Source organism: Polypterus senegalus, chromosome 9, assembly GCF_016835505.1.
Source record: "Polypterus senegalus isolate Bchr_013 chromosome 9, ASM1683550v1, whole genome shotgun sequence".
In the NCBI taxonomy this organism is placed as follows: Eukaryota; Metazoa; Chordata; class Cladistia; order Polypteriformes; family Polypteridae; genus Polypterus; species Polypterus senegalus.
Window position 1 is genome coordinate 117384014 of NC_053162.1, and position 27805 is coordinate 117411818.

A 27805-nucleotide genomic window follows, 5' to 3' on the forward strand; every position below is an offset into this window, starting at 1 on the left:
CATCAGTATCTTTGTTTTGCAAATGTGTTAATCAGTACTAGTAGCAAGCAGCGAGGCAGCTGAAGTCAAGTCAGACGCAAAATTCTCAGAGCTGAATTCTATGGGATGTAGGTGTCTGGAATTGTATAGGGTAAATTAATATGTTATTTGAAATACATACATTTCATGTGTGTTCCGTGTCTACAACGATCTGTGTAAATGTAGGATGACAGGAACTGTGAGTGAAGAAATGTTGAAGACATAACTAAAACAAACTTTTTTCATGTTTATAGTAATTATTGACAAAATGCCAATGTGAATTACTGGTGCAGAGGTAAGGACTGCTGCCTCATAATCAAGAGGTTGCGGGTTTAATCCTGGGTCCTCCTCACATTTTCTGTTTTTACCAGTGAGCTGCTATTACTGTTATTATTTAATAGAAACATACATTTGATTTGAGTCTGTCTGTAACAGCGGTGTAAATTTATGGTACTTGTAAAAGTTAGCACTGAAGGGATAAAAGCAGACACACAAACGCAGCACAATCATTTCTTCTTGGTGTCTTTTTGTCAAAACAGACACCACAGTGTCTGTGATGGATTTTACTTTTTACATGGGCATTCACATCTTGTCATTTGAGCAATTTTTTTTTATTCAAAAATCCAAGAATAAAACTGAATTAAAAATTGTTCAGGCTAAGTTTTATTCAAGAATAAAACCAAATTAAAAAAAAAAAAAAAAATCTTTCAAATGACTTGTTGATTTGAATGTTCACCATAAGCTTTATGACCTTGGTCTCGGAAAGTCTTTCTCCTGTGTGGTGACTGGGATCTTTTCCTAAATAAGATCAAAAACACAGTTGTGTAGGGTGCAACAGGAGCTTCCACCTGCAGCTAATGTCACTTCAGTACACATGTACTTTTGTTAGCATGTCTGTGTTGATCAACCAGAGAAAGCTCTGCAGTCTACTTGTGACTTTACGCTGTAGGAAAATAAGTACAGGTAAGGTATAGGTAAATAACATTTGATCTGGCTTTTATATAAGTAATATATACATGGTTTTCATATAAAGACCAACACAAAACATAATCACAAACAGGACTTTGTATGATACCTTGGCAAGCTCTGTAAGCCATGCTGTTTTGTGTTGAAGGACAGGTGTGGGGCAGACTGACTGGCAGAATGATGCCGAACTGTTGCTACATCCAAACTGTGCCGTTTTTCACCTTTACGCCTGGTGCAGCTGCGTTCTTATATGTGAGTGGACGTTTCTTGTAGGCAGGGCTTCTGTTCTCTTTCTCTGATGTAGAACCCTCGTCCTCATCTGAGTTCACCTCTGTTATAGGACGTCTTTATTTAAAAATAATGTCAGATTGGGGCGTGTGTGAGTGACTGAGAGAATAAAACTGAATAAATAATTAAAAAAAAAAAAAAGCTAACATTTACAAATAACATGAATTTACACCGGCTATTACAGACTCAAATTAAATGTATGTTTTTATTCTATAATAGGAACAATAAGAGCAGCTCACTACTCAAAACGTATGCGTCCAGCATCAAACCACGAACATTTTGGTTACAAGTCAGCAGTTCTTACTGCTGCTCCACCAAAGCGGTCATATTAAGGGAGTGTCAATTTTGCACCCTAACGCGAGTTCTTTTTCTGCAATTATATTCTTGAATAAAAGTGCACTTGTTTTGTTTCAAATGAAAGTGTTTATTTGATATTTGGGCTTCAGACTTCACACATTATATACTTCATGTCTACATTTTGTCAATTATTACTATAACATAAAAAAAAGTTTCTGTTTTAATGATGTGTTTACATAGAGTGCTGTAGACATGGAACACACAGGAAATGCTTGTATTCCAAATAACAATATATTATTTACCCTCTACAACTCCCAGCAACTCGCATGCAGGTAAATAGACATAACGCAGAGAGAACTTTCTGCCCTTTCTGCTTTGGTGGGGGATGGGATAGCAGGCTGCTTGTTGCTTGTATTGATCGACACATTTATAACGCAAAAGATGCTGACGAAGAGGTGCTAACGGATTTAAGGTGGGCTGAAGTTTTTTCGTAGGCTTTTGTAATTATAGTGTTAATGAAAATAATTACTAAAGAGAGCATGGCGTAATTTGTTGGTATCCTTCCATTAAAAAGAACAACCCACAATTGTCTCTGAAATAACTTGAAACTGACAAAAGTAATTGGCACCCATTCTTGTTAATTCCATATTTAAGAAAAATAAAACTTTACTTTGAAGTTTGAGTATTTCTAATACTACTGATGAAAATTGCATTGACATAATATTTTGTTGCAGAGCCTATAGAAAGAATCACTGCAAATAAGTGATTTCTGTAGCACTCAGTGAGACAAATAATGAAAGAACTAGTTTGAACATGGCAAGAGCTTATCGTCACAATGGGGTCTTGTATCAAGTTTCGCCCATCAATGTCAAAAATACTGCCCAAGAAGGTAACCCTAAATGTAACTCAGGAAAATATTTAGGCTTGGTTGTGCCAATTATGGACTTGTAAAATAGAATAAAGTCACAAATGAACTAACAATAAATATTGAAAAGGAAACAAAACGCAAAAACTATATTTTTTACATAAACTTGTATATTTTCTTTCATGTTCATGCTAATTATTTCCTTACATGAGTATATGTCTTCTGTTGAACAAAACATCACAGAGAGCACACAAGGTTTCTTGTTTGAAACATGAGGAGCAACAGGCACTGTAGGAAAGTGAAGTCCGTGGCTCATGGGCATATTGTGAAAAAAAAAAAATAATAATAATAATTGCCACCCTTTGGTGTGGTAGTGTGACGAGAGTGGTTCCTGTGCGGGAGTGGACGGCCCTGCACTTAGTGCACACGTTCAGGATCACCCATGACTTTAATTGCTGCAGCTGTGCCCCATCCCTGTTTTAAAAGGGAATCGCACATTTTTGAGGGATGGAGGAAGGGAGACAATAGACTGACCGACTAGAGAGATATGGTGGAGGTTGATAGAAGAGAGAGAAGACTGAAAGACAGGAGAGTGAGATTCTGTGCATTGGATTGTCACCTCGGAGCGATCACTGGGGAAGTTGGAGTCTTCTGATGGTTATGTCTCCCACAAGGGCCGAGCATGAGTGGCAAAAGACAAGTGTCGATCAGTGTGGAATCCCAGGGTTGCCTGAGCAATGGTAATGGAGACGAGCCCAGACTTAAAGTTTGACTGCACTTGTTGGCGGGCATCTCCTTGCACTTCAAGGTCCAGATAGGATAAGTGGAATAGAGGGAATTATTAGGGCTCAGTTAACCTCAATTTTTAAAGGAATGTTTATTTATAGGATTTTAACCTCCACATTAATTTTTTTTGTTTTTTGGCCTCTTGAACCTTTTTGGAGCTGTAGCCACTGCACTATTGTTTTGAACACTATTTCTTTGTTTATAAAAAAATTACTGGAGCACTTCTGCACCATCCCCTTGCTTTGTGTGAGTGTCCTCATCTGTTGGTTATCAATAACCTTGAACTCAACATCTTGAACCTGGATGGACCCGGTAAAGTGGTGTCAACCTGTACCAATATTCTCATCATTTTATACTTGACTTGATCATTTTGACCTCACATGAATGGGAATTTTAGCGTTACTTATTGTGATATCCCAACAACATACATAGCTAAAATTTTCACCATGTACCACAGAGGATAAGCAAAAGTTGAAAGCAACTTTTTGCATTAAATTGTTCATAAAAAAATATCTGTTCACATTTATTTATATTAAAATAATTCAAACGTCCAAATCCTTGTAAACATTTGTCATTGACATGCACATGGGCATGTATTTGCCTGTTTTCCCATGAGGCAAAATATCATAGAGAAATTTGAAAATAACTTTTTTTTTTTATGGTAACTAGATACTGGCATCTGCTATGAATGTTAGACTGTTACAGACTTGTTAGGTCCACTTATTCTATCTAATTTCCACCATCTGTTTTTGTGTTTGGGGTTTTTATTATCTATTATTATTTTGTGACTTGCTTTATAAAAAAAAAAAAAAGTTTAGCTATGGGTTTGAGTACACTATGACTTCCTAAGTGTAAAATTTAACTTTATCCAGCAAATGGTGGCATTCAAAAGGCTGGAATCGCCAGGAAATTGTTGTGTTTTAAGACATTACTAATGTTGCAAAAGACTATAACTACTTAAAATAACTGATTTAAAATGTATTTTTCACATATGGTTGCAAAGCCCAATTTTAAGTAGCCAGTGTTCCAGTGCCGTTATGGAAAAACTCTTAATTCTTCCTTGATCAATTATGTTTAAATGCTAATTATTTATTAGAGAAAATTTTATTTTGTTGGCTTAGCTGAATACTGTTATTCTGTTAAATATTGCAAGTAAGTCGCCTTTCCTTGTGTTTGGATTTAAAATGGAACAAAATTTAAAAAGGCTTTCTCATGAAGTATGTCAGTCTGTGTTTTTGTTTTGTGAAATTAAAGTTATTCCATGTGTCAGATTGCCAAGAAAGATTTTATACAACAATGTCTATTAACTGTCTTCAGAGAAGAGGGCAAACTGGATCTAAATAGAACAGAAAAAAGAAACAGAAGGCCCAGATTCACAATGGCACAAGAAAATAAGTACATCAGTGTGTAGTTTGAGAAGCTGAAGGTCCTCATTTGGCGGTTTCCTTAAATACTAAACTCCAAATATTAGTATCATATGCAACAGTGAAAAGACAACTTTGTGACACTTGCTTTAGAGGCACAGTTTCAAAGTAAAAGCTGTATCCAAATTGTCAAATACAAAGAAAAGGTTAAAATGGGTACAAAAAAACTGGACATTGGATGAGTGTCAAAAGCACAGAAGTGTGTAAGTTTGAGATGTGTTTTTTCACCATTGTGGATGACTATGGTATTTCAGTTTAATTGTACCCTGATTTAAAAAAAAAAAATGATCAGTTTCTTATCAAAAACATTAACATTTCTGTGTGATTCTGAACTTTTGAATGCTGTCTGCACAAATCTGAATTCTGTCCAGGTCCATCTTTAATCTAATAAGATTATCCACCACTCCATTTAGTATATGGTCATCTGTTTATTTATTTAAATTGTTTGAAGTTACTGTTTTATTTGCATCATCATTTAGAATGCAAAGCACTTGTAACTGGTCCATGAGGTAGCTAGTTACACATTATTAAGACTATAAGCCTTTCGTGACAGAAAAGGTATTGCAGAATGCCCCTCCCTTCATAACATGAAGAATCAGTACAGGTGAGATCATTTGGCTTTATGGTACTATTCTTTTGATACTGATTCAAAATTCATACTGAAACGATGAGCTTAAAAATAAGCCAGTCTATTGATGTTAGCTTGATCTCAAAAATGCATATTGCTTGGTTGGTGAAATGTCCGCAAAACACTTTTCCAGCCGGTTTAAAACATCAGTTATGCCACTGATATTCTGAAGTCACTAATATTTAAGAAATCATGCCTGTAAGCCTCATGCAGCGATTCAACCAGAAACTGAAGGCAGTATCTCAAACATACCAACCATTCTTTTAAAAACTATCAAGCTAAATTGTATCAGTTGAAATTGAAGTGGCATACACCCTCCAAGTCTAATTATTTAATCCAGCAAGGGGGCTTGCACTCCCTGGTAATATCTTAGTTAGAATATTTAGTAAGAGATTGCAGCTTTTACTAAACCAAAGGCCTATCTATCTGTATATTATTTATTCATATAAAATAAATTATTCAATAAAATATATTACCATAGAGGTAATCTTTCTAAGATTAGGAAAGAAAAAATAACCCTAAAGAAAGATACATTCACTGACAATCCTAATACAATTTCAGAGGAAAGGTTCTAGCAAAGTGTTATGCATTCCCAGGGTCCCGGCAGCCTGCTTTGGTTATTTCAAGAATGTGCAAGGCTTTTTTCCTAGGTGCAAGCAGAAACGATGTCTTCTGTCCTTCAGTAGGTGAGCTTCAATGTTCAATACAATTTCCAGAGTATTTATTGTATACTTTTCACAGTATTTAGCTCCAAAAGTAAATTGTACTGCACTGGTGTTACTTATCATGGCAAAAAGTTAGTATGTTAACTTTCCATTAATTAAAGTCAACTTACACACAGAAGATACAAATAGTCATTGCTATTTGTCTGCCCCTGTCTGTTGGCTGAAAGACAATATGGGGAACTCTGAGCTGGTTTTGCTTTCACGATGCATATATTTGCATAGAACAGTTTTACACCACACAAGTATTTACAGGGATACTGCAATACATCTTTTATTTTGAGAATTGTTGAAAAATTAACTAAATGCTACCGAACCAGTAGGGAAGTTAATGATAATTATAATGTTCTGAAGTATGAAAGTTGTATGGTGGCACTGCCGTTATGGTTGAAAAAATGTTTTAGATTTTTGAACTGCCATGTACTAGGTATGTAGTCAGTTTTTTTCTTTTATCATATTTTCTTTTAGGTACAGTATCTTTAAGTTCTGGATCTGTGTTCCCGGAAACAATTAAAAGGAAATACAAAGAGAAACAAAACAAACACAAACCAAAAATGGATCATAAGCAAAAAAGATATAAGAAGGTGAGCTACCCACTAACAAGAAGTTTCTAGTACTATACAGATTTAATGTGTTAAAATTCCATGCAAAAGTTTGGGTACCTCTGGCCAAATTATATATTTTGTTAATAATAAATTTAAGAAAATAAGTAAACTACATGTCAACAGCAAACAAAAAAACTGTAGCATTTTAATGACAATGTTAATGTACTTTTTGTGATGTGATGGATTAAAAGAAAAAGTAAGGGTAAATGGAACATTTACAAAAGTTTGGGCACTTATTTTGCAAACATTCTTTGTAGTTAATTTTGGAATTCTTGTTTTGCAAAAAGTGTTTTGGATCATTGTCTAGTTATTGAAGCCATTCTTTTTCCAGCTTCAGTTTCCTGATGGATTGTGTGACATTCTTGAGGATTGGTTGACATTTAGAGGAATCTATTCTTCTTTATGCATACCTAATGTTCTCTATGCCGCTTTCTGCTTTACAACCCCAAAGCATAATAGATCCACCTCTATACTTAACAGTTGGTAACATGTGCTTTTCTTCAGATGCTGTTCATGTTTTTCTCCAACCAAAGGTTTTGTGGTTGTGACCAAAGAGTTTCATATTAACTTTATCTGTCCATAGCACTTGATTTCAAAATGCCTCTGTCTTATGGAGGTGTTTTGCATACCTTGTTTTTTTATTTATTTATTTTTTTTATAGTGCTGCATAGTAGAGTAGTGCATCACTTCTTTTTCCAATAAACCTGAATGCAACCCCCTTGTAATCATATGGGTGTGGGCTTCTGTTAGTTTTCTCATCTTTCAGATCTTGTCATGACTTCCACAGTTACATTTAACTGTCATTTCTTAATATTTTGGACAGTGAAAATTGCTAGCTTGACGCTCCCATTTCTTTTTAAAGCCTGTCCCTGCTTTGTAGTCAGCAATTACTTTATTTTGTAGATTCTCAGTCACTTGCTTTAAAAAGCATATGGTCATTGAGTGTTGTATAATGTTTGAGGCGTTAAAGGATTTATTATGCTCTGGAGTTGTTTTTGTCAGCTGAGAATATCTTAATGATAATTCTTGATCAGACTAACACCTAATGAGCTAAATCAGACCAGAATAAAAACCTGACAGGTTTTAAGACCTTATAACTGAAAGGGTGCCAGAACATTTACAAATGCTAAATTTACACTTACGTATTTGTTTATTTTCCATAGTTTATCTAATACATTGTAACTATACATTTTCATTAAAATACCATTGTTTTAGTTTGCTTTTTTTTTTAAAATATATTCACTATTTTTTTTTTTTTTTAACTTTAAAAACAAAATATGTAATTTGGCCATATGTGTGCAAACTTTGGATAGTACTATATGTTGCAGTGTTAGACTTTATTTCAAAAAGTTCCAATGTCTCCATTGTATAACATATCAGAGAAGTTTGAGTTTGTTCTTAATGTAGCCTCTAATCTTTTTAGCAGTTCTGGTGTGTATTTGAGGGGGTGGTATTGGTGTTACAATATGTATGTATTTGTTGTGTTATAATATGTATGAGTTTGTTTATTTACTGAGCTTTCATAAAAAGAAAAATTTCCCCTTGGAATAAATTACTTTATCCAAAAAAAGGAGTAAATTAATATTATGCCCGCATAATGCCTCACTGTGACTGTCAAGTCAGAAGAGTTTCTTTCTTTTTAGTCATTCCTAAATGTGTCCTAATGTCATGCATTCCCCTTCCCATGGCCTGTAGCCTCTGTCTTGGATTATCGCACATATATCACTCCTGCAAGCGAACTATGATTCTTAGCATGATGAGAGAAGTCGCAAAATCAACCAGAATGCAAATTCTAGAAAAAAAAAAAATCTAAAATCATTAACACTAGAATTACCAGAGCCTAGTTATCTTCTATGCCAGAGTGTGTACTGAAGAGATTTCCCCTGATGGACCAGCCTCTGCAATGTTTTTTCTGAAATTGCCACATCAGGAGTTGACTCTACACCTTCATTAGTTTATGGCGTCTCTTTTCTGAAATAACTGAGCAGTATTGTTTTCTGAACACTTCTTTTATTTTTTTTTATTTTTTTTTTTTTTTTTTTTTTTTATTAATTTTATTACAATCAATACATAGCAATCAAGTTTTTACAAAAAAAAAAAAAAAAAAAGAATTATGCTAAGAACAGATCGATCCCCACCCTTGAGAGAGAGAGCAAGCCAAACGGTGTAAAATTTAAGGCTTTTAAAAATACCTAAATCAACAAATTCTCTGTGCTTTATAAAATCATTTCAAAATATTACTGATTAGATCCTGCCATGTTTTGAAAAAAGTCTGGACAGATCCTCTAACTGAGTATTTGATTTTTTCCAATTTTAAATAATATAACACATCAGTTTCCCACTGACTTAAAAGAGGAGAGTTTGGGTTCTTCCAGTTTATCAGAATAAGTCTGCGTGCCAACAGTGTAGTAAATGCAATCACAATTTGTTTGTCCTTCTCCACTTTAAGCCCCTCTGGAAGAACCCCAAACACAGCTGTTAATGGGTTAGGAGGGATTGTGAGTCCAAGACTGTCTGAGAGGTAATTAAAATTTTGTCCAGAATAATGTTAATTTGGAGCAGGCCCAGAACATGTGACCTAGTGAGGCTGGGGCTTGGTTGCAACGTTTGCAGGTTGGATCATGCCCTGGAAACATTTTGGAGTTTTAGTCGAAACAGATGTGCTTGATATATAATTTTAAGTTGTATAATTGTATGCTTTGCGCATATGGAGCTCGAGTGAATTCTCTGCATTGCTACTTTCCACTCCTTTTCTGATATATTAATTGAGAGATCTTTTTCCCAGTGTACTCTTGGATCTTTGAAAGGGAGGGATTGTAAAAGGATTTTATATATTGCAGAGATGGAGTCTAACTCCTTGAAATTGAGCAATAATCTTTCCAGCGTGGATGAGGGTGCAAGATGAGGAAAATCTGGAAGGTTCTGTTTAACAAAGTTCCTGATTTGAAGATAGTGAAAGAAATTTGTAGCTGGAATGTTAAATTTGGAATGTAATTGTTCATAGGATGCAAAGAAGTTGTCTATATAAAGATCTCTAAGCAAGTTAATTCCAATTTTTTTCCAGATATTAAAAACTGCATATACTGCAGGATTTTACTTCTATTGCGGTCCATGCCTGTGTATGTTCTTCTATTTGTGTCCAGGTTCTTATCGACTGTATATTTGCCGCCCAGTAATAAAACTGGAAGTTAGGTAGAGCCATGCCGCCTTCTGCCTTTTGTCTTTGTAGGGTCGCTCTTTTGATGCGTGGATGTTTAGAATTCCAAATAAATGAGGTTATTGTTGAATCTAATTGCTTAAAGAATGATTTATTAATGTATATTGGTATGTTTTGAAATTAAAAAAGGAGCTTAGGAAGAATATTCATCTTAACAGTGTTAATTCTTCCAGCTAGTGTGAGATGAAGGGTTGACCATCTATGCAAGTCTTGTTTAATTTTTTCCATGCAGACGACGAAATTTTGTTGATAAAGAGCTTTATGTTTACTTGTGATGTTTACGAGGTATTTAAACTGTTCTGCAATGATAAAAGGAAGGGTGTCTAATCTAATATTATATGCTTGAATTCACGGAAAGAGTACACTTTTATTCAGATTAATTCTGAGACCAGAGAGCTTTTGAAATTCTGTGAGTGCTGCTAAGACTGCAGGCACAGAATTTTCTGGGTCCGATATATACAGTACCATGTCATCTGCATATAATGAGATTTTCTGTTCCAGTCCTTCTCTGCTAATCCCCTTTATCTGATCAGTATTTCGACAATGTATTGCCAGTGGTTCAATGGCAATTGCAAACAGCAGTGGTGACAAAGGGCATCCTTGTCTTGTGCCACGTTCTAGTTTAAAGTAGTCTGAGCAAATGTTATTGATGCAAACTGAAGCTTCTGGGTTAGTATACAGTAATTTAATCCATGCACAAATGTTGGGCCAAACCCAAACTTCTCCAAAATAGTAAAAGGTATTTCCATTCAATCATGTCGAATGCTTTTCTGCATCCAATGATAATAATATTTCTGGGGTGTTTGATTTAGTTGGTGAGTATATTACATTAAACAGGCGTCGAAGATTTGAAGATAAGTGTCGGCCCCTAATAAATCCAGTTTGGTCTTGTGATATTACTGAGGGGAGCACTTTCTCCATCCTTCTAGCTATGATTTTAGAGAGTATTTTAACGTCGTTATTCAGAAGTGAAATTGGTCTGTATGATGCACATTGTAATAAGTCCTTATTTTGTTTTGGAAAGACAGTGATTAGTGCTTGGCGAAAGGTTTGTGGAAGAGATTGGTTATCTCTGGCTTCTGTAAATGTTGCTAATAGGAGGGAGCTAGCTGAGCGGAGAATTTCTTGTAAAACTCTGCAGGGTAGCCGTCAGGGCCTGCTGCTTTTCCACCTTGGAGTGACTTTATAGCATCCAGTAATTCTGATAATGACAGAGGTTTATCGAGTTCCTCCACACTAAAAGCGTCAATTTGTGGTATCTGTAATTTATCCAGAAATGCATTAGATTGTATATTGTCTTCTTTAAACTCAGTAGTATATAGGGATTTATAGTAGTCTCTAAAAGTGTACATTATATTTTTGTGTTCGATGATTTTATCTCCGTTAGTGTTAGTAATTACGAGATTGCGTTGCATACATCTTGCTTGTGAATTTGTTGCTAAAAGCTTATTAGCTTTCTCTCCATGTTCATAATAATGATGTCTGGATTTGTAAATTAGTTGTTCGGTTTCTTTAGTTGTCAAGAGGTTTAATTCTGAATGTAGAGCCTGCCTCCTCTTATGTAGAGTCTCGCTTGGTAGTCTGGCATGTTCTTCATCTATTTTAGTAATTTCGCTTTTTATCTCTGCTACTTTCTTAGCGGATTTATTTCTGTGGGAAAGATATGAGATAATCTGTCCTCTTAAGAAGGCCTTAAGAGTTTCCCAGAGTATTCCTGCAGAGATCTCAGGGGATGTATTTGTCTCTAGAAAGAATTCAATTTGTTTGGATATAAATTCAGTACAATTCTCGTCAGCTAATAGAAGCGGATTGAGGCGCCATCTCTTGGGGTGAGTGTATGGGGCTTAGTAATTTCAGCTCCAAGATCATCGGAGCATGGTCTGAAATAACAATAGCATCGTATTTACAAGATTTAATCTTAGGCAAGAAGTTATTATCTATAAAGAAGTAATCAATCCTTGAGTAGCAATGATGTACTGGTGAGTAGAAAGAATATGTTCTTGAATTTGGGTTTAAAACCTCCAGGGATCTGATAAGTTGTGATCAGTTATAAACTTTGTAATTATCTTTGCGGTGTTAGTTGCGTTCCCCTGTGGAGGAAGTCTTATCTAAAAGTGGATTTAGAACACAATTAAAGTCCCCAGCCATTATAAGTTTATGAGTGTTCAGATTGGGAATGGATGCAAATAAATTTTGTATAAATTCCTTATCATCAACATTAGGTGCATAAACATTTATCAAAATCATTTTACAGTTAGATAAGTCTCCCATGACCATCACATATCTCCCTTCAGGATCCAATACTACATCTGATGCTACAAATGGTACTGTTCTATGTATGAGAATTCCCACCCCTCTAGTTTTCTTTGTAAAACTAGAATGGAACATTTGGCCAGTCCAGTCTTTTGCAGCGGAACTGATCCTTACTTAGTAAGTGGGTTTCCTGTAAAAATACTATTTTAGCATTTAGACCTGTTAGGTGAGAAAGTACTTTCTTTCTCTTTAATTCGTGATTCAGGCCTTTAACATTCCAGCTTACGAAGTTAACTGTCCCATCATGGAGACACTGATTCTGAGTTTTTGGTGTCATATTATAGTCTTAACTGGAAGTGAAATAGTTTAGGTCTTAATTTCCTATTCCCCCAAGAGTTGTTGCCATGCAGCTTATTATTACGTTGATAGTTATAATTATAAAGATTGAGATGATAGATTAGATATAGATCAAGCCTGCTCTCTTTCTCTTCCCCTTAACCCCCACCCTCCCTTTTTGCCTCCCCAGGTGAGGCTAAAACCCACTTCATGCAGTCCCAGTCCTCTGACATACCCAGAGACAGAGCACGTCCAAAGCACATCAAGCCCCCATGCAGTGGCGCTTTAAGGTTAAAAGATAGAGATATCTGTTACCAATATAGTCTTTAAAAGAGGAAAAAAAAAAAAGAAAAGAATTTTGCACTATATATATATATATATATATATATATATATATATATAATCTTCATCAATTTTAGTGCATTAAGATGATATCCCCAGATAATAAACCCAGGTGATGGTGTTAAAGATGTGTCCAAAACAAGCATAACAAGTCTTAATGCAGTAATAGCAATAACAGCAAACCAAGGGTATGATATTGAACAGTCTCATTTAGGGTACACATGAAATAATTAGAAAAGAAAAAGAGGAGGAAAACGTAATTAAGCACAATAAAACATAAACATTTAGCGCCTAGTAATACTAAGTAATGATAAGTAATAAGTAAGTAATAATAATATAAGAATATGAGAATATATGCTGATAAAAACCCGTATTTTAAAACAAATAGATCAGACAGTAGATTATTAATCCTAGCTTTATCATTTACCGCCATGACTCACAATTATGTATCAGAATAGTCCCGGGATCAGCTTTCTTAACTCATTTTCTGCCTCCTCCTTGCTAGCGAAAACATAGAAATGACCCTGCCATTCCACTTTCAGTTTTGCGGATACAGGAGGCCGTATTTGACATTGGCTTGCCGTAGCGCTGTTTAATATTATAGAAGGCGCGTTTGATAGCTGTTGCTGGAGAGAAGTCAGGGAAGGCGAATGTGGCAATCTTCATATATAATATCTTCCTTTTTTCCTGAGGAGTTCCATCACCTCTAACTTAAATGATAATCGTTCAAAGCGAACTATAAAAGATCTTGGTCGGGGTCTGGCGGTGTTTGATCAGCGCTGTGATAAGCGCTGCTATCTCAGATTCTGCTTTAAAGTCGCCCCGATTATTTTAGAAAAAGTTCAGTTCGAATTTCACAGGGTTTAAACTTTCTCGATTCTCCGGCAGGCCTTCAATTCTGACATTATACCTTCTATTCCCATCTTCTAAAGCAGCCAGTCTGTCTCCAAGTTTTTCTCGAGTTTTTACATTCCGAACTGACATTTACTGCTCTTTCCTCGGCACTGGCAGCTAGATGTTCGGCTATTTCGATCCGATTCGTGAATGTCTCACTAAGATGCTCCAATCGATCAGCAAGCGTGCTCAGTTTAACCGAGTTTTTCTCAATGCGCTCTTCAATTTTACCCAGCACCTGTCGAAGTTCAAGTTGTACTTCTTGACGCAGCCTTTCATTTGCCTGTTGGATTTCCTGTTGGATTTCCTGTCGCAGACATTCATTGGCCTGTTTCATCTCCTGTTTTAATTCCTGTTTCAGTCTCTCATGTGCCTTTGCCGTTGCTTTCTCATTAGCCTTCTCGCTTTTCTTTATATCTTGCGTGAGCTCAGCGAGCAACACTTTCAGTTCAGATAGCTCAAATGTGCCTTCTTGTGCCGTAGATGAAGCAGCAGACTCTGCTGAAGCGGTGTCCCGCTGCTCCAGTCCGGCGTAATTGCGTAACTGAAGCCGCGGACCTCCCGGCCTTTTCCAGTTTCAGGTAATCCTCTCCAATCGGCGAGCTATCCACATCTGCACTCACGATCGCACCTTCGCCCCTTTTCACTCTCAGCCGGCGACGATGTAGCGGACCGTGGTCCCGAGGAGTCTGTACTTTCGCCCATCTGATCCAGGTCTGTCTCTGAGAGGCCGTATCTCGAACTAGGGCTTGCTGATCGCAGCTTGGATGTAGCTTTAGTCTTGATTCTTCGGACCCCCTTCTTGTTGGCCATGTTTATATGTGTTTACATATACTGTAGCGTCCCTCTCGGGTTGAATAAATACAGGATATCTCAGAATAATAAGCAAATAATATGAAAAATAGCACCACTGCTAGCGGAGCTCCACTTCAGACGTCCATCTCTCGCATCGGACGAGAACACTTCTTTTATTAATGTTGGTAAAACGTTTGGAAAAAATTAAAAGTACAGTACTTATGAATAAGACCTTTGAGTGGGAAAGTGGGAGCCTGTTGGATATTCAATGCTCATTTGCACTACGGCAGGGCAAGATATGAACAAAAAAAGGAATGGCAGATGGGTCACTTTAACAAAACCCTCAGCAATTCCGTGACAAAACTTTTGCTCAGGACACAGTGTGTGCTGCAAGGGTTTCTGCACACTTTTTACAATATAGACGCAGGTCCAAATATGAGCAAATATAAGAACGGCAGGTGGGGTCACTTTAACAGGAATCACAAATGAGTGCTACAAGGATTTTTGCACACAGAACACACCAAATGCTTAAGCAACTATATATATATATATATATATATATATAGGTTTGCTATGTACTGAACAAGAGAGTAGCTGTACACTTAGCAGTACTACACAGACTGCACTGACACTGAGAACAGAGACGTCACTTCCTGGCACCCTTTTTCTGATATCTGACAGGCTGGTTCCACTAGTCTTTTTTTTTTTTTTTTATTATTATTATTATTTACACTGACTCATACAAGGTAATCCTGAATGCTAATAGAAGGTGCTTTGAACTGCCACTCTGCCCCCGCTATTACCATATACAGCCCCCTCTCACCCTCCCACCTGCCCATATTCTTTGCTTGTGAACTCTGCTCTGTCTCGTCCCTGCTATTAGCTTGTTTAGCATCCAGTGATCGGCAACATTCTGCCCCGCTTCTCCCCTTGCCACTTGCGATCGTGCTTCTAAAATATATAAACCCCGCTCATCCTTTGCCATCTCTGCAGATCATTAGATCTGCTTGTGCCTGTAGATCTGCAGCTGTCATCTCGCAATGTCATGCGAGATATTAGCCGGGTGGAGCATCCGGCTAAAAGATGCTAGGGAGAACACTGGGAGTAAGAAGATTCAGAGAATGAAGAGAGACAACAGACAGAAGTGCTAGACAAAGTTCAGAGAAGAGTAACTAGAATGATTCCAGTACTACCAGGGATGAGTTTTGAGTAAAGATTAAAACAGCTGTGGCTTTTTACTTTAAGCAAAAGGAGAGTATGAGATGACATGATTCAAGTGTTCAAAATCATGGAAGAAATTTGTACATGGTTCAAGATTGATACTTTAAAATGAGTTCAAGAACAAGGGGGCAGTTGGAAACTTGTTAAGGGTTAATTTTGCACAAATATTTGAACTTTTTTTTCACACAGGAAATCATGGACAAATGGAATAAGCTACCGATCAGTATGGTAGTAGTGTGGTAGACAAGTAGGACTTTAAGAGCCTTCAAAACTTGAATTGATTTTTTTATTTTGGAGGTATTAAGTGGATAGGACTGACAAGCTATGTTGGGCTGAATGGCCTATTGTGTAAATCATTGTAATCTTCTGCTGCCATTCTGGCTCACTTTGATTATATAGTATCATTTGTCTTATTAATTTTGATTAGTATAAATTATTTAAAAATTGGTTTCTTGAAGTTTCGGCGGATTCTAACTTGTTTCATTGGTGAAAAATTGAGCAGTGCAGACTATGGCATCGAAAAACATAATCAGAATGTCTTCAGTGTGGTGGTATAGCATTCTGAACTTGATTCCGATTAGTTTCCAAAAATGTTTTGTTTTTAATTCTGAAATATCAATAATGATATCGATTTGATCCTAATTTACAGAAATCACTATTTATTATACAGCATTAAGTCAAAAATCATATGTCATGTATAGCATTTAATATTTTAGGTGTAACTAAACAGTGACACAGGTCATTATTAAATGCAGTTTTTGCAAGTTCTGAAAGCAAATATTTTAAAATCTTGTTTAAGTATATTGTTTGAATTTTAAAATAGAAAAAGAAGCATAGGAAGCACAAACACAAAAGCAAATCCAAGAAGAAGATAATAGAAGGATGTACCAGTAGCAGTGATTCAACAGAAAGTAGTGGGAGTGATACAGGTGCAAGCTCAAGTGTGTTGTCTACAGAAGAGCTTCTTAAAAGGTGAGAAAGTTTCTAATAAACTGTAAAACTGAACTTTTTTGTGAAATATTATAAACTTAAAGAACATTTTTTACACCTTTTGGAGGGGAGAGACACTAATAATATTAGCTATAAGCATAAGTACATCATATACAGTACTAGGTATTTTATTGACTTTGTAAGGTTTCTAAACTCTTTTGGGACTAACCCCCCTGGGATGACAAAGTACGACCGCAGCATCTGTGGTAGACAATTTATCAGTTGCCGGGGTAACCGCGGGCTCCCCAATACTGCAGCGGGCTCACAGCTAAAGCAGATCCAAGTCGATCGCGTTTGCACTAAAAGCACTTGCTGTCAATGGATGATGCAAGGAACATTATAAATGCAGGTTACAGTATTACATGGCCACTAACCTGGCCACGACCCTGCCTGATTGCTGTACCCTGTGTATAGGAGAATGGTAGATCCCACTATAATTATTAACCGTGCTGTTTCTATTTCAAGCTGAATAAAGTTGGTTTTGCTAAATAATTTTATAAATATTTATTTATTTTATTGCCCCTCCCCCGCATTTTTCTCAGCTACTACCCACTATTACTGCTACCCAGCCACACATTCTCTCAAGCAATTGAAAAGCCACTTTAAAATAATTCCATGTGGGCAACAAATGTTTGTGATATTTATCAGTATGTTTAAATGTAACAATTAAGTAACAATCAAAATTTTCAATTTCTTTCTATTTAATGCACCCACTTAATCCATCTATGATAACAGAGCTGATATCACATTGGCTTGGCTGCCTGGTGAACAAAAAAGGATGACACAGAATGATTTAAAATAAATACACAATGCAAACTCTAATTGTGTGGTGAAATACATGCATCAATTACTTTGATTTGAAGCAGACTCTACACAGCTTTTGAGAGAGGCATATAGCTTTTAATATAAGAGGTATGAAATGCAGTGTTATGAGACAGAGGGCCTAGATAATTTTAAGATGCACCAAAACATGCTGTTAAAAGATGAAAGTACAGAGGCACTTGCAAAATTAAAATGCGCTGCAGTAGAGAAGAGGAGAAAGGCAGTGGAATGGAGCATGCATTTATAGAATGCATTCATTGGATCAAGTAAAATGGAGTTTTATGTTTATACAGACATCCCTCTCTTGGCTATATGAACATTGATTTGAATTGAGCCAAAGGATATTGGTGTTCTAGGAGGTGAGTTTCCTGACCTTTTGTTAAAAGAATTTGTGTAGCCATTTCAAAGACGGTGGAAAACCACCTATGGACCCATTATAAAGTGTGTGGACTCTAGGGGTCGCTGTTTCCCCGTTGACACCCACCAGACAGATGTCCAAGATACACTAAACACCAAGAATAATTTTAATAATTCTTTTAAATAAAGTGCCTAAAACACCGCACAGTCCACAATTCTTCCATTAATACAATAATAAACAATGAGTAACACAATCCTACACTCCCAGCAGCTCCGTTACACTCCCTGCCAACTCCTTCTCAGTCTGCTGGGTTTCCCATCGTCCTTTAAATAGTTCATGACCCGGAAGTATTTCTTCTTTAGGTCAAACGCCACATCCTCCTTCTTTAAGTATCCCGGAAGTACTGCGGGCTTCTGTCCTCATGACTTCAAAGTACTTCCGGGTTGGTGTAGCAATAATAGTCCCCAGGTTCTCGGTGAGCACCACCTGGTGGCACTCCCGGCATCCAACAGGGCTGAAGAAACGGACTCCATGTCCCATGCTGCCCTGAGGGAATCCTGGGAACCATTTCTGTCCAGGGGAGTTGCCATCTAGCGTCCCGGGGGATGCAGTGCCCTGAAAAAGCTGCTCTTCTTTCTTTTCTCTGTTGAGGGACATCCCGGCCAGACTGAAATGGAAAAACTGAAAGTTTTTCATGATGACGCACATAGTAAAAGCGTTCAAATCATAACTTTAGGATCGAATGGCAATGCATTTTTTAATTATTAGATTGTGTTTTGAACTTTAATAACAATATAAAGAAAGAGAGGATGATCAAGGCACATTTTTGTTTTTAAAACCTAAAAGGAGAGAATTCCTGTGTCATGAGTAAAATGTTTAGTTTAGAGGCTTCTACTAAACTCTTTAAAGGACCAAAAAGGCTTAGACTTTGACTGTAGAGGAAACTTAGGCATCCATTTTCTTAACCTATTTATTCAGACAAGGGCTGTGGGGTGGCTGGAGCCTATCCAGTAATCATCAGGTGCAAGGCAGGAGCACCACCTGAATAGGGCACCAGACCTATGCTTACATGAGGAGAACCTTAAAAATTCCACCCATGGAGCATCCAGGACCCAAACCTCTGTCTCTTTATTGTGCGGCAGCAGTGTTGCCAATACAGCACCATGCCACCCAAAACTATATTCACTTAGGAATTTCCTTCATTCCATACTTAAAGATAGTGAGCCATAATTTACCCTCCAACAATGTTTCTGTGATGGTAACAGATTGAAATCAAGTGATGCATGTTTAGCATATTTTGTACTTAATTTGAATCTTTGAAGTTGAATGTGAGAAAGTTTTATAATTCCAAAGGATGCAATACAATGATCTTAGATTTTTTCCTTAACTTTATTAATTTTGATTACATTAGAGTATTTACAGAACAACTAAGCATACAAATAAGTAATACCATATCAGTATAAATAAAGTCCTGTTACTCCTGGTCTGTCTTTAGAATGTTTTGGCTTCACTTGATGTTATTTGTCCATTTTGCTCACTTAACTATGTTATTTTAACCATCATATTGTATTTTATCTTTTTTTGTTCACCAGTCACGCAAAAAATGCTGAATTGATCTTCAGGCAATTTTGTATGTAGATTGTTGTTGGACCAAATTCAAATATGGGCTATATAGTGTTTCAGAAATGTAATGGGGGAGGGGTCAACCTAAATGCTAAATGTTATTTGAAAGCAGCCAAGTTGAGTTTTATGAACTTTTACATGCATAATAAAGCTGAACCAATTTAAAAACCAGGCTATATGGTGTTTTTTAAAAATTTCATCAAGAAACCTGGTTTATTTGAGATGGAAAAAAATTCATCACCTAAAAACAGCTGAGTTCATGACAAAAGGGTCAACATTTATGTAAAGACGAAAAAAAACCTCAAATATTTGCTTTCTTATTTTAATCCATTATATAAATAATGTATAAGCAGGCAATGCCTGGTACCTTGGAGGGTTTATATATGCATGATGAGCCGAAAAGGAATAAGCACCACATTTCAAACATTTACAGTATTCTACAAAAACGCTACAAGATAAAATAAATTTCATTACGACACAAGAAAGGGTATACAAAATAGATTTTTTTCACCGTGTTTTTAAAATGTGTTCAAGGTGGTGGCCATCATTAGCAATTCACTCTTCAAGACAGTTTCTGAATACTCGCATAACTCATTCAGCCATTTCATGGGGGAATAGCAGTGATTTTGTGGTGAATAGCATCCTTAAGGGCTTCAAGATGTGTATACATTCGACCTGAGAGAGTCCCACATGAAGAAATTGCTTGGAGCGAGATCAGGCGAACGTGAAGGCTACCCAACATGACTGCACAGGGAGATCAGCTTCCCCGGAAATATCTTACGCAAAACTTGCATGCATCTCTGTTGCTCCATCCTGTTGAAACCAGGCATCCACCACATCCATTTCTTCCAGTTGGGGCCACAAAAAGTTCTCAAGTATTTCAGTGTAACTTCCTGAAGTGACAGTGACCATCCCCGCCCTCAAAAAAGTAAAGGCCTACAATGCCAAATTCAGCATCAAACTCTAACACACTCAGTGTGCAGGGGTCTCTCATGAAGTTCACAAGGGCTAGTTTCCATCCAATAGTGAAGGTTTTGGTTTTTATGTAACCATTCAAATGAAATGTGCCTCGTCCCCTGCACATGACGATGGCATCTTGATGAACAGTTTGCAGAATGTTCGTGCATAACTCTCTTGCGCAATGGTCTTGAGAAATGTCAATATATTTGTCAATTAAGGCTACTCTACATTGCAGAAAATAATGAGGACAAGTTGCCTGTAAGCTCAAGTGATATTTATCTAAGTCTCGGAGACACAGAAGAAAAACAAACCTCACTTTTTTTAAATCTAGGTACAACTCACCATTTATTTAAATATTTTAAAACACAAATCGGTTTCAGCTATACTTGTGGGTAAAAAAGAAAAAAAGTTCACAGTTTTGCAACCTGAACATAGAACTGTATTCTTCTTAGAAATACGCTATAGATGTTTTGTATTTTTTAGTAATTTGATTTCACATTTGCAGCCCTATTTCCTCCTTCCTGTGTCAACACTCCTTTCACAACATTTAAAGGCAACCTTCCTTAAACTCTAGTTTTTTTTTAACCACTGTTTTTTAAAAAAAAAAAAAAATCAGTTTAGTTTGCAGCCAGCTTCTTCCCTTTACTATAGCTCTAGGTCTCTGGGGTGACACACTGTAGCCTAGTTGCCACTGCAAGCTAAGAAGAAATGATGGACTGCTTCAGTGTATTCTGCAGGCCACGGGACCAGGAATGCTCTGTTCCTAACAAAATCATGCTGTCTAAGTAGACATATAATAGGGAGTGTGTCTTGTGCAGTGCTTGGTGAAGCAAGGAAAAAGAATACAGCAAAGCTGTCGGTTGTCAATAGGCTTTATTTTTGTCCTGTACTTTCTCGCACTTGTTCCATTTAGATGGGTATTTGTTTTAAATGCTGAAATAAACTGCATATGTTCCCACTTTGACCTGCTATTATTGTTGTGCAAAACTTGCATTTTATATTAGTTGGTTCGATATCCAATGTTTCATGTCCAAAAGAATTGCAGACAACTGAATTAAGTTACAGTCCTTCTTTGCAACAGACACATTCATTAGAAAAATACTGCTCATCTCCATCTTTGCATTAGTAACTGTATGTTTTGACTGTACACATGTGATTAGCTGATCAAACTGGGGTGACTGGTAGCCTGATTCCCTACACCCCATTTGTTGCCATATTAAAAAAATAAATGAAATGATGTACAGTAATCCCTCGCTATATCGCACTTCGACTTTCACGGCTTCACTCTATCGCGGATTTTTTATGAAAGCATAACTAAATATATAACGCGGATTTTTCGCTGCTTCGCAGGTTCTGCGGACAATGTGTCTTTACTTCCTGTACATGATTCCTCAGTTGGTTTGCCCAGTTGATTTCATACAAGGGATGCTATTGGCGGATGAGTGAGAAGCTAACCAATCAGAGCACGCAGTTAAGTTCCTGCCTGCTGAATGCAGTGTTAACCAGAAAGTCTCGTCTCACTCATTCAGCATCAACGTGTTTCTCTGTGTAAAGAGTTGTGCTCTTTTGTGTTTATCTTTGTGCATAGTCAAGCCCTTCATTATGGCTCCAAAACGATCTGCTACTGCTTCAGGGGCCGTGCCCAAGTGCAAACGGAAGATGTTAACGATTGCCGAAAAGGTAAACGTTTTGGATTTGTTGAAGGCTACGATTCTTTTTATTTAAAAGTAGGAAAGGAATATAAGATCTACGGCCGCAGTGTCCTTTTAACCAGGGTGCAAAACGAGTTGTAAGTGGATGTAATAAGGCAGTAGTCTGGATGGAATCTGCTTTAGGGATTTGCATTAAAGACTGCCAGAAGAAGAACAACGGCAGTGCTACACAATCGCCTGAAGTGACTCCTTTACAAGGGCTGCAATGCTCTCGTTTGTTGTGCAGTAAAATTAAACTCATTTTTATCGGACAAGTGATCGTGTCATTGTTGGTGAGTAACCATAATTAATTTTCTACTTACAGTACTTAGTACATGTACGTACGTTTAGTGTCACTGTTTTCTTGCGTTGTACGTATTTATTGCTGGTGGCCTGTCTATCATAATGGCTGTAACATATGTGATATCGGAGACACTCAATATCTTTAAAATAATATTTAGGTTTTACTGTATATAAACAGTGTGTTTTATATACATAATTTCAATGAATCTTACCTAATATCTAAGAGAATACAAAGGGATTATGCTGTATAACACTGCGGGGAATGTTTATAAACAGTGTGGGAGAGTTTATAAGGGCTTAAAATATATAAAAAATAACCATACAAACATATGGTTTCTACTTCGCGGATTTTCACCTATCACGGGGTGGTCTGGAACGCAACCCCCGATCGAGGAGGGATTACTGTATTTGAAAAAATCAACTAGTCATAATTTAAAGTGATTTGTACATTAATTTTTCCAGGCTAAGTGAATTTACTGAGAGATTTTCAACTATAAAGCAGTCTAACATTTGTGTTATTTAAAATACATTTTTCATTTTCTTTTGGGAGTCACATTTTGTTCCCTCCTTCTTTCTGAGTGCATCAGCTGCAGGGCTTCAACAATTTTTGCACCCTTTATTAAAGATGCATTTATTGGCTTTTAGAACACCTTGAGCTTAGCTAACAATCTTCAACAGAAGATATTTACAGGCTGTGTTTTGCCTCCTAAACAAATCCAACATACCAGTAGTTTTAAGAATTTAGAATGATTTCATCAACCAATTTCATTAGTCCTAAAGTTGTGTTAAATGTAATGCCGTCAAGGGCTTTCTCCACAATGCCTGTTAATCTGTTCACTGAAAAGTCACTTTCCAGTATCTCTATTTGAATAACAGTAGGAAAAGAAGGCTCCAGGAACTAAGAATTTGTGCGTTGTGCCTTCACAGAGTCAGATTTGTATAGTTTTCTAAAACATGCAATATCTTCTTTATTTAGCTACCTTTAAAACTGAAAAAGTTTCATATTTCAAAACAATATCTGCTTTCAGAGCTCCATTTAAAATTCTATAAAGTTTATGCATGTAACATCAAGTTGCCAGGCATAAAAAAATATATATTTTTGTCTTTTGAAAAGGGGTAAAGGACTACAGGATTATACAGGAATTTTAGCGCTCTTATTCTGGAATCAGTGATACCAAGAATTCATAGATATGACTCCTGAATAACCTATAATTTACCACTCGTGAAACATGTGAACCTATGGTCCTAAATCAAAGGTAATTCATATAGAATAAGCTAAACCTTTCCATTTTGACAACACAATCATTTGTTTTCAACATTTAAAAATAGAGCTTCACAGTAATCATGTTGGTGATCTAACTTTCCGAAGTAGTACCTTTCAAGCAAACATTGATATACGAATGTAAAAGTAATGACTGCATATGGTCAAAATTTTTGAATAATTGACAGTCAATCTTTTCTATTTTGGCAAAGCATGCTTTTTTTTAACATTAAAAAACACAGCATGACATTTCTCACATTGCCGAGGTGACTTTGCTAAAGGGTGGCCTTCAAGGAAATATCAGTGTTATGGATGCTTTCATATGGTCAAATGTTTTGACAATTTGACAATGTTCTCTATTGTTAATGTACATTTCTCTGTGTAAAAATCAAGTCAAAACTAAGCAAGAAAATGGTAAAGTAATTACCTCCTAGAGAGCAAATTTTGTGACACAACAAAAGTCTCAATATCAACAACAGTAAAGTCTCCACCAGTTGCTTATACACGTAAGAACTTGCATCTCTTTCTGGATTCTGAACATGTGTGTGACAGCCGCAAGCATTTCTCGCTTTGGTCCTATATTCTGTATCCTTCACTTGATGTTCAGCAGATGACACCACATTTCTTCTTTTTCTTCCTTTTGTGGTGTTCCTTTGTCATGTAATTGGTCTCCATGATCTGTTTAGATATTCAGTGAATGTTGCTGGTTTTCTTTTTTCTTTCTGCTATGTCATTTAACTTGGTGTGATAAACCCACAAGCAGAGGTCACTTTCCGAGGTTGCTGCCACCTCAGTTGTTTTGGATTTCCAGTATGTATCCCGTTCATAAGCTTTCGATCAAGATCAAGATTCTCACTTTGGGGAAGGCTGCAAGATAATTGGAAAATTAAAAATATAAAATTATACAGAATATAAAATAAAAATGATAATATAGTAGCAAAAATCTTAAATCACTCAATGTCTGGCTACAGCCGAGGTGTCTCTTTAAAGTGGACCACTTCATTCATATTCGAAACTTGTTACTTACGGCACGGAATGACTGTCAGTTTAGGCTACCACCTGCACTGCATATGTGATTGACGCAGTGACATGTTGAGTTGGGGCTTGGCTTGAGTGATGTGACAATCATTATTTACCAGTGGGGTGGACAGACAAGTATAGAGAGGTGTACAACATAAAAAGGAGGTCCTTTGTGGTCAGGCTAGTGAGTGAACTCAGAAGTTGAAGTCAGGGATTCCCCCATTGTTAGGGAGTAATCAGGGACTTGAGGTGTGGAAAGTATTTAGGGACAAAAGTGTGAAATTGGGGGGTTAGATATGAATAAGGAGGACATTTTTATGATATACCTTCCTATGGAAATAGACTTCCATACACATTTTCCCTAGTGCCATATGGTTGGTGAAGCCATCATCTAGCAATAACCTACATACTAAGCAGCTACCTGTCCTTGCTATACACACTCATCTTAAAGTTCATAGATAATTTGTTAGCAGTTAGAGTGGTCTGAGATTGACAAGTCATTAGACAGCAGCATGCTGAACTTGCCCCAACTTGTGCTCTTCCTTTCATTTTTTTTAACCTATATTAACAAGATTCAGTTTTTCAGCTAAGCAAAACACAAATCAAGGACTAGTAATAGCTAGCAGAATTCTGTGAAGTTGTCCGCTTCATGTTGATGTAAACCATGAGTTCCATCAAAGAGTCTATCTCCAACATAGGTACGTTATAATGCAGCGTAGAACAAATCAATCACTTGGTGTGATGTTTATACTCTAACGTTATCATCCCATTCACTCAAGTCATGTATGTAAGGGTGAGACTGAAATATTTAGACTTTCAAATAATGAGTCAGATAGAAATGGATTAATTAATCATGACATTAACATGACTTAGATTTTACATAACACCTTAATTATGATGATTTGGTAAAGTGAGTGTACATTACAAATGGACAAATTGTGTATCCATCCTAAACAAGAACTGAGTTACAACTAGGAATAGCATATGAATATCTGTCATTCAATAAATCAAATGTCCAAGGCCCTTCTTAGGGAATTGTGCAGTTGGCCTTCCCTTAGACATTTATTTACAGTGTTTTTTTGACCATCAGAACAATCTGGATGCGAACAGGTCATTCAGCCCGACAAAGCCCACCAGTCCCATCCACCCAATTCTTCCAAACAAACGTCAAGTCCAGTTTTGAAAGTACATAAAGTCCTGCTGCCTACTGTGCTACTTGGTAGCTTATTCCAAGTTTCTATGGATCTCTGTGCAAAGAAAAACTTCTGTTTCTGAAAAAATTTACCCTCAACAAGTTTCCAACTGTGTCACCGTGTTCTCGATTAACAAATTTAAAAAAAAACAGTCTCGATCCACTGTACTAATTCCCTTCATAATTTTAAACACTTTAATCATGTCACCTCTTAATCTTCTTTTGCTTGAACTGAAAAGGCTCAGCTCTTTTAATCTTTCTTCATAATTCATCCCCTGTACCCATAGAATCAGCCTAGTCACTCTTCCCTGGACCTTTTCTAGCACTGCTATGTCCTCTTTGTAGCCTGGAGATGAAAGCCTGAGCATAACCTCCTTGAACTTGTGCTCCACACATCATGCTGTATAACTGTAACATAGGTTTAATATGTCACTGTCCTCTGTACAAATATATTTTATAAATCTACTTTTCTTCCTAGTCACATGCACAATTGACACAAATTTAGCACAGGGGCTCATCATTTGGAATTGCTAGGCAAAGCATAAGACAAGACAGATAAAGATAGCAGGGGAAACATGCACTATTTTTCACCATGACATTGTATCCTCTTTGCCTTGTTTGGAATTGTATTATTCACCTAAGTGAGGGCCTGCACATGAAAAAATAGTATAAAGCCTTGGAATATTGCCCGGCACACCTTTGAAGCCGACGGACGGATGGGAGATAACATCATCTGATCCTGAAAATTCTTCCAATGCAGAGAAGAAAATGGTAGATTCTATACATCAGGCCCCCACTCTTGAACTGAGTTCTTGCCATTGGGTTCCTTCATCTGTTATGCAGCGTAAGCCATCATTAAAGAAAGCAAAGTTATTTCTCCTATGTGATTTCTAACCACCGTAACACTAAGGGAGGGGTATCGCCTTTTAATATCCTATCTATATAGATTCGGGTTGTGTAACATGCCGCTATTAAAGAAGAACTCATTCCAACAAAGGAGCTAACGCCCCCTGCTGGATACAATAACCTAACATTCTGTTTGCCTTCATATTGGCTTCTGAACACAGTCGGGAAGTTGATAGCATAGAGTCCACTACAACTCCTAAATCCTTCTCATAAGGTGTACAGTGATCCCTCGCTATATCGCTTCGACTTTCGCGGCTTCACTCCATCGCAGATTTTAAATTTAAGCATATCTAAATATATATCACAGATTTTTCACTGGTTCGCGGATTTCTGCGGACAGTGGGTCTTTTAATTCATGGCACATACTTCCTCAGTTTGTTTGCCCAGTTGATTTCATACAAGGGACGCTATTGGCGGATGGCTGAGAAGCTACCCAATCAGAGCACGTATTACGTATTAAATAAAACTCTTCAATGATACAGTGGTGTGAAAAACTATTTGCCCCCTTCCTGATTTCTTATTCTTTTGCATGTTTGTCACAAAATGTTTCTGATCATCAAACACATTTAACCATTATATATAACACAACCAAAGATAACACAAGTAAACACAAAATGCAGTTTTTAAATGATGGTTTTTTGGATGCACATTGATCCCTTCATTGCGGCTGCTTTATCGTGGTGCTTCCCATACTTAAAAGCCCAACAGCCCTATTGATTTTTGCTTGTTTACTTTTCTCACGTTCTCTCTCTCCGACATTCTCTGCTCCTGACGCGCGCAGTCCTTTGAAGAGGAAGATATGTTTGCATTCTTTTAATTGTGAGAAAGAACTATCATCTCTGTCTTGTCATGGAGCACAGTTTAAACTTTTGACTAAAGGGTGTTATTTCATGTCTAGAGGGCTCTAATAATGTTAAAAAACGTATTTAGAAGGTCGTAAACAGGTTTTCTATGCTCTAACTGCAAAAATATTAGATTTATAAATAAAGAATCCTACTTCGTGGAAATTCATTTATCTGTCT

The 27805-nt window shown here is 36.8% G+C and overlaps 1 protein-coding gene across 2 annotated transcripts in view; it reads left to right on the forward strand.

Moving 5' to 3' along the window:
• The window catches only part of gpatch1 (G patch domain containing 1), a 209052-nt gene that overhangs the window by 178531 nt on the left and 2716 nt on the right, over positions 1-27805 (forward strand). For both annotated transcript variants that reach the window (XM_039763611.1, XM_039763613.1), the window contains exons 18-19: positions 6463-6578; positions 16481-16629. In XM_039763611.1, the coding sequence (XP_039619545.1) occupies positions 6463-6578; positions 16481-16629 (265 nt within the window). The remainder of the gene's footprint in view (positions 1-6462; positions 6579-16480; positions 16630-27805) is intronic.